The sequence below is a fragment of the Musca vetustissima genome, unplaced genomic scaffold, assembly GCF_032173495.1.
Source record: "Musca vetustissima isolate MV318-11 ecotype Yass unplaced genomic scaffold, APGP_CSIRO_Mvet_v1 utg5251, whole genome shotgun sequence".
Taxonomy (NCBI): Eukaryota; Metazoa; Arthropoda; class Insecta; order Diptera; family Muscidae; genus Musca; species Musca vetustissima.
The window spans coordinates 529,709-542,123 of NW_026885056.1; the positions used below are offsets into that span (position 1 = coordinate 529,709).

A 12,415-nucleotide genomic window follows, 5' to 3' on the forward strand; every position below is an offset into this window, starting at 1 on the left:
TGTGTAGCATATTTGCTTGCCACATATGATATAAAGAAATGTGTGTTATGACAGATGTGTTCACGCACCCTCTCCCCCTTTTACACATTAACATTGTAATACTTAGTTTTTATGCAAAAATGTTTATATTAATAAATTTGTGTGTAAATGCACAAGGAATAGATTAGTGCATGCACTTCACGGAAATATCCGTGTGAAACATAGTAAACAGATCCCTCGTTTATCAGGACAAAAGAAATGGGGTCCTTTATAACGTAAAAAAGTCTACAGGGAACTGGGTCAACTTTCATGCTAAGAAGGTAGAACAGAACAAATTACAAGAACAGCTGAACGTAACCGCTGAAAAAGTTCTACAAACAGGTCCATAGCCTAAAAAGAAGTATGTATAACAAATCAAGAAATTTCTGGTAAAAACCAAACCGATATAAAAGTTGTCTTATCGCAATATCGGTTTTACGCCCCAATAGTCTTTCGACCAAATCTTTTTCAGTCAATCTGGATTAGATTTTGAAGTACCCACCCAGTGGAGCAGCCTGTCCGGTTCTTTGGCTATTTGATTAATATTGTTTAAATATGTTTTTTAAACTTAATTCGAAGATTAATTGTATGATTATATTATACCAGATTTAGTTAAACCAGTGGGTTAAAATTATTAATTCCTTTAAATATATGCCAAATAAGACGTCATAAAGTAGGTTAACCCGGTAAAAAGTTATTTTTTCGTGATGTAGGGTATCAAAATATATTCTATTACCTTTACTCCTATATGTAAATATTTAGAATGCAGTCAATACCAATTATGATAGCTTATCTCAAGAGGTATTATTATTGTTATTATTTTCTTAATGAAAGTTTTCACCGAAGTTTACAAAAAAAATGTTTAGCTAATAAAAACAAAAAGCGATTCTATCGAAATAATTTTAACAACACAGCATTATTTTGACTACGACAAACAAACATATAAGATAGATATGATTTGTGGAAAAATACAATTAAAAAAGACGTTTCATAAATCGATAAATGGTAAACATAAGGTTCAGTGAATATTTTGCTGTCGTAGGAGTGTGTTGATCGGTTTCACCAAAAAAAAAGAATCTAAAATGAAATTAACGGATATTCTAGTAGAATGCTCACCACAACAGCTTCGTGAGATGCTGGACATACTCAAACCGAAATTACCCCGGCGTATACAGCAATATAACTTCATTTACAGTTACCTCTTTCATTACGAACGTATAAATGCAAATCGTGAAAAACTGAAATCGGATCGTTGGAATTTAAGGCTGTACACACATCGTTATGGTAATATTGAGAATTGTACACTTATTAGTCATGGGGAGACTTTGGTAAGTTGTTTGATTTGTTTCTATTAAATTGTCCATAATTATTTTGTTATTCCAGGATTACATTATCCTTTGCTTTACCTTGCAAGAGTCCCAGGAGGAACTCAGGGAATGTCTAACACAAACAAATTTAATAAAATGGGATACAAAACGTATCGATGTGGTATGCGAAGAAAATACTTATATGATGGTCAAAGAGATTGTTACGGAAAGAACCAACAATGCCCACTGGAGATGTACACCATTTGAAAATGTCATGTATATTACAAAGGATAAAATTGCCGCGCTACAAGTTAATGAGTAAGTGAATTTAGAAATTGAAAAGCAAAACAAATATCACAGCTGTGGAATTTTCGGATACATCGGAACCTTGCTTGGTCTTCGAACACAAAAAATTGGACACACGAACTTGTAGGTTAGCTGGGCGTTATCATGGTACAAAGGTCAATTTCTGCAGAACGTTGTTAAAAATGGTTTCCGAAAATAAACTTAATAATTTCCAGGAATTTTTATTCCCTCCACCATAATGGGCTATTCGGTTTTCAATACCTCGAAATATTTACCGGAGACCCCATAAAGCTTATATATTCTCGATTAGAAAAAAATCTATGTCGATTTGTGTATGTCCATCTGTCCGTCCGTCAGTCTGTTGAAATCACGATAGACCACTCAATACTGTAGCTAGAGCTTTGATGTTAGGTATTAACACTGGAGTATAGAGGTCCACGTTTTAGTATAGCCTCCATATTATGATATCCCCAAATATTCGGTATTTTGGGGGTTGTCAGGACAAAACTATGTTGTGAGGGTATTATAGCTTTGTGCAGCCCCAAAAGTTTGTAACGCCGCGAAATATTGGTCCTAGACCCACCTTTAAGCATACCGATCGTCATATCTCGACTAGCTAAGTCGATCTAGACATGTGTGTCTGTCCGTCTGTCCATTATAATTTGTAAACACGATACAGGCCACAGTTATGGACCAATCTTCACGAAATTTTGCATGTAGGATGGGTTCTGGCCAATGATAAAGATCGGTTTGTTTTTGATAAAGATCGGTTAATATTTAGGGTATGAAATGGACCAAATACTAAATTTTTGTCGGTTTTTCTGGTCGCTCCAGAGGCCGCAGTTATGGTCCGAACATCATGAAATTTTACATGGTTATACGTAATTAAGTAAGGGTGACTATAGGCATATTATTACTATTACTCCATTAGAGGACGGAAATGTCACGCTGATCGCTTTGAAATTGTACATGAAGTTCCGATTATGGTCAAGGACGACGCTTTTAGTTTTCGGTGAAGTTCAGATTTCATTCAGGGGGTGCAATGAACCGAAAACTTTAATTTATTTTACAAGGTGAAGGGGATCTGACCCAATACTTAGAGCGGATGTTTAGATGATGATCGGTCAATTTTCCGAGGGTCAAATCAACCAAAACCTAAAGTGACCAATTTTTTATTGTATGGCGTAAAAATTCTCTTCAAGAAAAAAACATTTTGGAAAATATGTAAGACTTAGAAATAGGAGTTGTTGATCTATGATCTGTAAAAAGGGGCAAATATCACGAAATATTGCCCAGGCTCAGAATATAGAACCGCCGAAAGTGTGCTTTTCGTGGTAGTTGTGCAGGGTATCATATAGTCGGCCCCGTCCGACTATTCTGCTCCGCTCACTGGTTATTTTTAAAGTGGTTTATGGCATGGTTGATTAATTTCGGGAAAGGCAGAGAAGACTATAGTTTCGGATTTCGCCACAAATCCTCATCAGTTCTTTTAGGTTTTTGCTTGGGATATTCTCCCATTGGACAACGATAGCCCCTATATGGCTGTACCACCAAATGTTGAGTGTTTGGGGGATTTTTGGAACGCTTTTCATCGAATTGGTTGTAATTTCATATGTTGAGTTTTCATTGGGTGGCACATCTATCTATTAAAATTTATCAATGGACAAATTTTTGCGATAGCCCCCATATAACGGTACCCCAACATATGCGGTATTTTTTTACGCTGTTAAATCGAATTGACAGTAATTCGGTATTTTGAAAACTTGACTAATGACGCCCGGAAGGTTATTGATATACTCGTCAAGGGCTTTCAACCCCATCACGAATTTTCCATATTTCAGACTATAAATCCCATTTTGTATGACTGTATAATTGGTTATTCTGGGTTCTTGTTGTGCAGTAAACTCCCCTGAGGCCCCATAAAGAATACACAACATTTTCAGGATGCTAAGGGACCTAACCAGGTTCTGTGTGGGATAAAAGCCCTACTTCTAGGTAATTTCATGTTGTGACATCTATACAGTACCGAACGATTTCATGGATCTTGAAAGCTCATCACATGGCATTAAAAGTTCGGCATAATTACATTTCTACTGACAAGAACTTATGTGCGGAAAACCTTAACATTCGACCGAAATGGTGGTCTTGAATCAACAAAGTTCAATGTTAACAGAATATTGGTTACTCATTACTTACGTTATTATCATAAAACGATGATTCCTAAGATATTACGGTCCTCTCCAGAAGAAGATGGACATATGTAGAAGAATAATAGGAGGACTTTTATATATAAAATATTAACGACCAGATTTCGATCTTTCGGTGGAAATTACGACTCTCACTAGAAAATTACGACCAATTTAAATTCCAAAGTCCCGATATTTATTTAATAAACTTCGTGGAAGAATTATTACAGAATATATAGAAGATCCACAAGAATACTTCAAAATCTAATATGAAATACATTGATAGACGATAGTAAAAATCCAAGTACCTAATAGGTTATTATGTTTCCTTTTAAAAATCTAAGCTTAAAACCTGTAAGAAAAGTAGTAAAGTCGAACTGGGCCGACTATATGTTACCCTTCAACACTTTGGGTATATTCTACAAAGTCACCTAACAGACTTTCGAAAGAACATCGAAAGATATATAAGAACTTTGGTGTACCATTTACCTTAAATCGGACGATAATATATATGAGAGCCAGGGAAGTACGCAGGTGGGCGCTTCGGGGGGCCCGGCACCCCCCTAAATCTGAACCGATTTTCACGAAACTTAGCACACATCATTCTAGGCTTAATTCAGTACGCTGTGCCAAGTTTCGTGCAAATCGAAAGATATTTAGGGACATTGGTGCACCATTTACCTTAAATCGGACGAAAAATTATATGGGAGCTATATATAAATCTGAACCGATTTTTATGAAACTTAGCACACACCATTCTAGGCTTAATTAAGTACGCTGTACCAAATTTCGTGCAAATCAAAAGATATATAGGGACTTTGGTGCACCATTTACCTTAAATCGGACGAAAATATATATGGGAGCTATATATAAATCTGAACCGATTTTTATGAAACTTAGCACACATCATTCTAGGCTTAATTAAGTACGCTGTGCCAAATTTCGTGCAAATCAAAAGATATATAGGGACTTTGGTGCACCATTTACCTTAAATCGGGCGAAAATATATATGGGAGCTATATCTAAATCTGAGCTGATTTTTCCCAATTTCAATAGGGTTCGTCCTTGGGCCAAATACGTGACGTATGCCAAATTTCATCCAATTCGGATAATAAATGCGACCTGTACTTTGTTAACAAAAATACATGGACGGACGGACATGCATAAATCGACTCAGAAAGTGATTCTATGCATAATCCAACAGAACACAGCTTTTTTTTATTAAAATAATATTTAAATCAGTAAGCCGTCCATGCAATACCCTACACAACTACCACGGATGCGGATGTTTGTTCCGAGCGTGACATTTTACCCTCTTGCCCGATTAGAGGTCAACAACACCTCTTCCTTGCAGTAACATATTTTCCAAATATTACTAATATTCAGCACAACTCTTCTAAGTACTTGTCCAGATTACGTTCAGTGTGGGTTGGGTTGTGGTGTTTGGCTTATTATTGTGGCCTCTAGATTGACTCGAAAAAACGCAAGAAAATAAGTTTTTTGTTTACAAATTATAATGGACAGACGGACGGACACACATCCCTAGATCGACTCAGCTAGTCGAGATATGAGGATCGGTATACTTAATGCTATAATATCCTGACAACCTAGTTATGTGGGGTATAAAAATTCATGTTTATAGCTCACATAGTCCTCCAAAAAAATTTTATTAAAATTAACACCTATGTTCAGCACAAAATATTTAACAAAGTCCACGGCTATAGCTCTGACAGTCCTCTATAAAACATTATTTAACACTCCATTGTTGTGTCCCTGATAATTTCTGGGAAAATATTCTTTAGAAATCCACGCTTATAGCTCTGATAGTCGCTCAAGAAATAGTATTAAAAAACGACGACTTAAACCCCCCACAATATATATTCCATCAGAACATGATCTTTAAAAAATCGACTATTATACTCATTATTTTAATTCTTATTTCATTTTTCTTCCAGAAATCTCCCCGAAGACCTGTATGTAGCACCATTGGATGCTGCGAAGCATTGCAACTTAATTAACGAAAGTTGGTCTCACAAATACGATCAATCATTGGGTTTAATACAACAATCTATCGAATTCAATGGGGGTTTGGGTCTATTCAGGAAGGGTGAAGAACAGCCGCTATGTTGGATATTGGTAAATGAATTTTTAACACCAGGGTAAGATTTTTGCAAATAAATAAATAAGCAGTAATATTAAAAAATTTAAAATCTTTTACATTTCCAGATTCCTACACACCGTGCCCGCGGAAAGACGTAAAGGTTATGGCGAATTAATTCTGAAAATGGAACTGAAACGTTTACTTAAAATACACAATATGGATTTATTTACATTTGTTGTTGTCACAAATGAACAATCGCTGTATTTACACAAAAAATTGGGTTTTGAATCGGCTGCGAGAGTTATTTGGCTGGAAAAGCCGGAATAAAGGAAATTTAAATTTTAAGAAAACTTTAAGAAATATTATTGTGTTGGACCTTAAGAAGTTTTTTTTTATAAAACTACGCCTTGAGTTGGACCTCAAGATTTTTATACCCTTCACCACACTGTGGTACAGGGTATTATGTCTTTGTGCATATGTTTGTAACAGACAAAAGGAAACGAGATAGACACATGGTTCCTTTTTAGAATAAGCATAGAATCACTTTTTAAGTCGATTAATGCATGTCCGTCCGTCTGTCTGTCTGTCCATGTTAAATTGTAAACAAAGTACAGGTCGCATTTATGATCCGAATTGGATGAAATTTGGCATATGTCACTTATTTGGCCAAAGGACGAACCCTATTGAAATTGGGAAAAATCGGTTCAGATTAGACATATATATTTTCATCCGATTTTAAGTAATTGGTGCACCGAAATCTCTGAAAATCATTCGATTTGCACGAAATTTGTTATAGCGTACTGACTTAAGGCTACAATGACGTGTGCTAAGTTTGGTGAAAATTGGTTCAGATTTAGATGTAGCTCCCATATATATTTTCGTCCGATTTTATGTATTTGGTGCACCAAAGTCCCTATATATCTTTAGATTTGCACGAATTTTGGTATAGGGTACTGAATTATGTCTAGAATGATGTTGCTAAGCTTCGTGGAAAGATCCATAGCTAGGCCGATTGACACAACGTACTGATGTAATATGAATTAGTCTCTGGCAAGTTTCCCTGAAATCGTTTCAGATATATTCTACATATGTTAGAATACTTATGTAGAGTATACCCAAAGTGGTGAAGGGTATCATATAGTCGGCCCAGTCGACTTTACTACTTCCCTTATATTTTTTTTTTTGTAAATCCTCGCCTTGTGTTGGTCCCTGAGAAAATATTCTCTAAAAATCCACTACTTGGTCTTTGAGAAAATATTCTACAAAAAGAATCTACGTCATGGGTTGGTCCTTGAGGAACTATTTTTTATAAATCCACGCCTTGTGTTGGTCCTTGACAATTTCTTTCACGCCTTATGATGGTCCTTGAAAAAAATATACTTTTTGAATCCATAAAACAATATTTTTTTAAAAACCATGCCTTCTTTTGGTCCTTAAAAATATTTATTTTAGAAACCAAGCCTTCTTTTGGTCCCTGAGAAAATATTTTTTTTTTAAATCCAAGCCTTGTGTCGATCCTTAAGAAAACATTTTTACAAAATCTTCGAGATCCGTTTTTAAAATCCAAATATCCATTTTTTTATTAAAATTGGTGTTAGTTTATTTCCGTGTGTTGCTAACGCTATTCGGTATATCTTTGTAAATAATAGAAATGCATGTAGTACTATTTTATTTTTGATAGCTTATCTCAATAGGAAAGTTCTCATTGCAATTTACAATATGAGTACTTGTGAGCAATCGTAAACAAAAGCATTTCTATCTAAGCAATTTAATAACAAAAGCACTTTTTTATTCGAGCACATATGGAAAACTACGGACTTGTTCACTAACAAAAAAAATCTCTCAGTAAATTATTTGCAGTCGTCGGAGTGTGTTGATCGGAAATTTGTGAAATCGAGCAAATAAAAAATGTCGGATATTTTGATGGAATGCTCTCAACAACAGCTTCGCGAGATGCTGGACATACTCAAGGCGAACTTACCTCGGCGTATACAACAACATAATTTCATTTATAGTTATCTCTTTCATTGGGAGAAAATAAATGCTAATCGTCAACAATTAAAATCGGATCGTTGGAATTTACGCTTTTATACACATCGTTATGGCAAGCCGGAGAATTGTACTCTGATTAGTTTGAATGGATGTGGGGTGAGTTGTGGATTTTGTTTTGCAAATTTAAAATTTTTAAATTTCTGTTCCAGGATTACATTGTACTTTGTTTCACCCTCCAAGAGTCCCAGGAGGAACTTCGGGAATGTCTAGCGAAAACGAATTTAATAAAATGGGAACCGAAAAGAATGCATGTGGTATGCGATGAAAATATACATGTTATGGTGAAAGAGTTACTTATTCAAAGAAGCCAGAAGACAAATTGGACATGTACGCCCTTTGAAAATATCATGTATATTACAAAGGATAAAATTGCAGCACTTCAAGTTGATGAGTAAGTTGAAAACAATTCTTAGGTCCTTGAAAAAATATTTTTTTTAAAAATCCACAAACTGTGTTGATTCTTGAAAAAATATTTTTTTAAAAATCCACAACTGTGTTGGTTCTTGAAAAAATATTTTTTTTTTTTAAAATCCACGCCTGAATTGGTTCATACAATATATTCTTTTATATGATATTCCTTAAAAATTCACTCTCCAGGTGTCCTTCATACAATATTCCTTAAAAATCCACGCTTATGGCTCTGATAGTCCTTCAAAATGTTCTTAAAATTCCACGCTTATAGCTCTGATAGTCCTTAAAAAAAATATTCTTTAAAAATCCACCAGCAATAGCGCAATTGATCCTTGATAAAATATTCTTCAAAAAATCCACGCTTATGGCTGTGATAATCCTTCACAAATGTTCTTTACAAATCCATGATTATGGCCCACATAGGCCTTGCAAAAAGATTCTTAAAAAATTTAAGTTTTTTAAATATATAATTTTTTTATTCCTTTAGAAAACTTCCCGACGACCTGTACATAGCACCCTTGGACGCTGAGAAACATGCCGAATTCATTAACAATCATTGGTCTCACAAATATGAAAAGTCTTTGGGTTTAATTCGACAGTCTATTGAATTTAATGGAGGATCGGGGCTCTTTCGTCGTGGCGAAGAACAGCCGCTATGTTGGATGTTGGAAAATGAATTCCTAACACCAGGGTACACAGTTCAATAACTTCTAAAGTATTTATAATTAAATAATAAATATTCGTTATATTTTTAATTTCAGATTCTTGTATACCATGCCATCGGAAAGACGCAAGGGTTATGGCGAACTAATTATGAAAATGGAACTGAAACGTTTATTAAAACTTCACAATATTGATTTGTTTACATTTGTGATTGTTACAAATGAACAATCGCTGAAATTACATCGTAAATTGGGTTTTGAGCCGGCTACCCGAATTGTTTGGATTGAAAAGTTTGAATAAAAAAATAAAAGAATTTAAATATGTTGTGAAAAAACTTTAACACATAAATAAATATCAAAATATTAAAGAAATATCATTTATAAAATATTGTTTTAAAAATCCAGGCCTTGTATATGTCCTTAAAAAACATTGCATTCCCTTAAAAATATTCTTTAACAAAATCCACGCCTTGTATAGGTCCCTGAAAAGATATTCTTTAAAAACTACACGCCTTGTATAGGTCCCTGAAAAAATATTCTTTAAAAACTCCACGCCTTGTATAGGTCCCTGAAAAAATATTCTTTAAAAAAACCCACGTATAGGTCCCTGAAAAAATATTCTTTAAAAACTCCACGCCTTGTATAGGTCCCTGAAAAAATATTCTTTAAAAAAACCCACGCCTTGTATAGGTCCCTGAAAAAATATTCTTTAAAAACTCCACGCCTTGTATAGGTCCCTGAAAAAATATTCTTTAAAAACTCCACGCCTTGTATAGGTCCTTAAAAAAATTATTTAAAAACCAGTAAGGAAAGTAGTAAAGTCGGGCTGGGCCGATTATATGATACCCTTCACCACTTTGGGTATATTCTATATATGTATCCTAACAGAAGACGTGAACCGATTCTGGGGAAACTTGCCAGAGACTAATTTATATTACATCAGTACGTTGTGTCAATCGGCCTAGATATGGATCTTTTCACGAAGCTTAGCAACAACATTATAGACTTAATTAAGTATACTATACCAAAATTCATGCAAATCGAAAGGTATATAGGGACTTTGGTGCACCAGTTACATAAAATCGGACGAAAATATATATGGGAGCTATATCTAAATCCGAACCGATGTTCACGAAACTTCGCACACATCATTCTAGACTTAATTCAGTACGCTGTGCCAATTTGCGTGCAAATCGAAAGATATATAGGAACTTTGGTACACAATTTACCTTATATTTTACGAAGAGATATATGGGAGCTATATATAAATCTGAACGGATTTTCACGAAACTTGGCAGACATCATTCAAGATCTTATTCATTACGCTGTGCCAAATTTCGTGCAAATCAAATATTCCCAGGGACTTTCGTGGACTATTTACCTAAAATCGGGCGAAGCTATATATGGGAGATATATATAAATCTGAACCGATTTTCGCGAAACTTTGCATACATCATTCTAGACTTAATTTAGTACGCTGTGCCAATTTTCGTGCAAATCGAAAGATATTTAGGGACCTTGGTACACAATTTACCTTAAATCGGACGAAGATATATATGAGAGCTATATCTAAATCTGAACCGATTTTTACGAAACTTGGCAGATATCATTCTAGACCTTATTTATTACGCTGTTCTAAATTTAGTGCAAATCAAATGATTTTCAGGGACTTTCGTGGACTATTTACATAAAATCGGGCGAAGCTATATATGGGAGCTATATCTAAATCTGAACCGATTTTCACGAAACTTTGCACACATCATTCTAAACCTTATTCAGTACTATATGCCAAATTTCGTGCAAATCGAAAGATATATAGGGACTTTGGTGCACCGTTTACCTTAAATCGGACGAAAATATATATGGGAGCGATATCTAAATCTGAACCGATTTTTCTCAATTTCAATAGGGTTCGTCATTGGGCCAAACAAGTGAGCTGTGCCAAATTTCATCCAATTCGGATCATAAATGTGACCTGTACTTTGTTTACAATTTAACAACAACAGACGGACATGCATAAATCGACTCAAAAAGTGATTCTATGCATATTCTCAAAAGGAACCATGGGTCTATCTCGATTATTTTAGAATGTTACAAACATATGGTCAAAGACATAATACCCTGTACCACAGTGTGGTGAAGGGTATAAAAATAATGGATTGAATCCTGGCAAATCCTGAATATTACTAGAATTTAAATTTAAATTAATATCCTTTGATATCAAAACCGCACACACATACACACCCACCCAAACTTATCACTTTTGATTGACGCATAAAATACATCGTTTTGACTCGTTAGTATTTAAATTTCAATAATAAATAATAATATTGTGGTGGTGCTTGTGGTCCATTTGCTTTTGTTTTCCATCTATCTCTCCAGCATTGACTGTATATGGTTGTGTGAGGCCAGGTCATTTGACATGCAAGTCAATGCACCACCATCGACAGCAGCAACAACAACAGTAACACCTTTACTTTGCCAGCCATTATTAATATTCAATAGGATGACTATATGGATGATGTGATTTATGGAGCCTCTCAAAAAAGAAACCCAAACGAATGAAACTGATTTCGTTGGAAAATGATTTTCCACAAAAAAAAAGGAAAATTGAGATGGAAAATGATGATGCTGATGGATGTCGATGGATAATAGCAACGTCATACGAGGACATATTTTTATGGAATGCATTATTTTATGTGGCTATGCCGTGCAAACACTTTCCCGCCCGCTGTTTTATTGTTTTTCTTCGCCTCGCTCTCTCCACCTCTGTGTAATGCGGTAGTTCGGAATAAAGATGTAAAATATTTTTTTTTCGTTTTTGTTTGTTTAAATCGCATTATTTATTGCGAATTCATGATGCTCGGTAATATTTTACAACATCATAGAGAGAGAGTGAAAGAGAACTGTGTATGTTAATGTGAATTTATATGTATGCATTTATGTATATATGTATGGGTGGTGTTCTGCATATTTGAATAAATTGTAGTAAAACCCCGAAAATTTTAGGTCATGCATGCATGAAGCTGTGAAATTTTAGCATATAGTGGAATTACTTTAATATGTAAATGCATTTGCAATAAAAGGTTCGAACCAGATTTAACACTTCTAATTTCAATGACATCGACAAAGTGAGAAATATTATAGTGATATTCGGAAATAAATGTGTGATATTAAAAAACGGAAATTATGTAAAATATATTTAAAAAAAAAATAAATAAAAAAATCATTCGGACAGATTTAGAGTCGTCTGCGTACCATGGGTCAAATGTGTAGAAAACGATTTATAGCAAAATTGATACACCGAATATCGTGTATCAATTTTGCGCCGCACTGTTAACAATTTAATTTCAATCCGACACCCGTACAAAA

At 34.6% G+C, this 12,415-nt stretch overlaps 2 protein-coding genes across 2 annotated transcripts; both read left to right on the forward strand.

Moving 5' to 3' along the window:
• The first annotated feature begins 1,100 nt into the window (after positions 1-1,100).
• On the forward strand, positions 1,101-6,245 carry LOC133332166 (uncharacterized). Its single transcript, XM_061540544.1, has 4 exons — positions 1,101-1,346; positions 1,402-1,643; positions 5,773-5,976; positions 6,044-6,245. The coding sequence occupies exons 1-4, from the start codon at positions 1,101-1,103 to the stop codon at positions 6,243-6,245; spliced, it is 894 nt and encodes a 297-aa protein (XP_061396528.1).
• A 1,581-nt stretch (positions 6,246-7,826) lies between these two features.
• LOC133332167 (uncharacterized) lies at positions 7,827-9,344 on the forward strand. Its single transcript, XM_061540547.1, has 4 exons — positions 7,827-8,066; positions 8,120-8,361; positions 8,869-9,072; positions 9,143-9,344. The coding sequence occupies exons 1-4, from the start codon at positions 7,827-7,829 to the stop codon at positions 9,342-9,344; spliced, it is 888 nt and encodes a 295-aa protein (XP_061396531.1).
• The last annotated feature ends 3,071 nt before the right edge of the window (positions 9,345-12,415 follow it).

Excerpts from the sequence above, each read along its gene's own strand:
- LOC133332166 (XM_061540544.1), top strand. The coding sequence starts at position 1,101 with ATGAAATTAACGGATATTCTAGTAGAATGCTCACCACAACAGCTTCGT. Across the intron at positions 1,347-1,401 it reads TTAGTCATGGGGAGACTTTG|GATTACATTATCCTTTGCTT; the intron begins GTAAGTTGTTTG and ends TTGTTATTCCAG. Across the intron at positions 5,977-6,043 it reads AATGAATTTTTAACACCAGG|ATTCCTACACACCGTGCCCG; the intron begins GTAAGATTTTTG and ends TTACATTTCCAG.
- LOC133332167 (XM_061540547.1), top strand. The coding sequence starts at position 7,827 with ATGTCGGATATTTTGATGGAATGCTCTCAACAACAGCTTCGCGAGATG. Across the intron at positions 8,067-8,119 it reads TTAGTTTGAATGGATGTGGG|GATTACATTGTACTTTGTTT; the intron begins GTGAGTTGTGGA and ends TTTCTGTTCCAG. Across the intron at positions 9,073-9,142 it reads AATGAATTCCTAACACCAGG|ATTCTTGTATACCATGCCAT; the intron begins GTACACAGTTCA and ends TTTTAATTTCAG.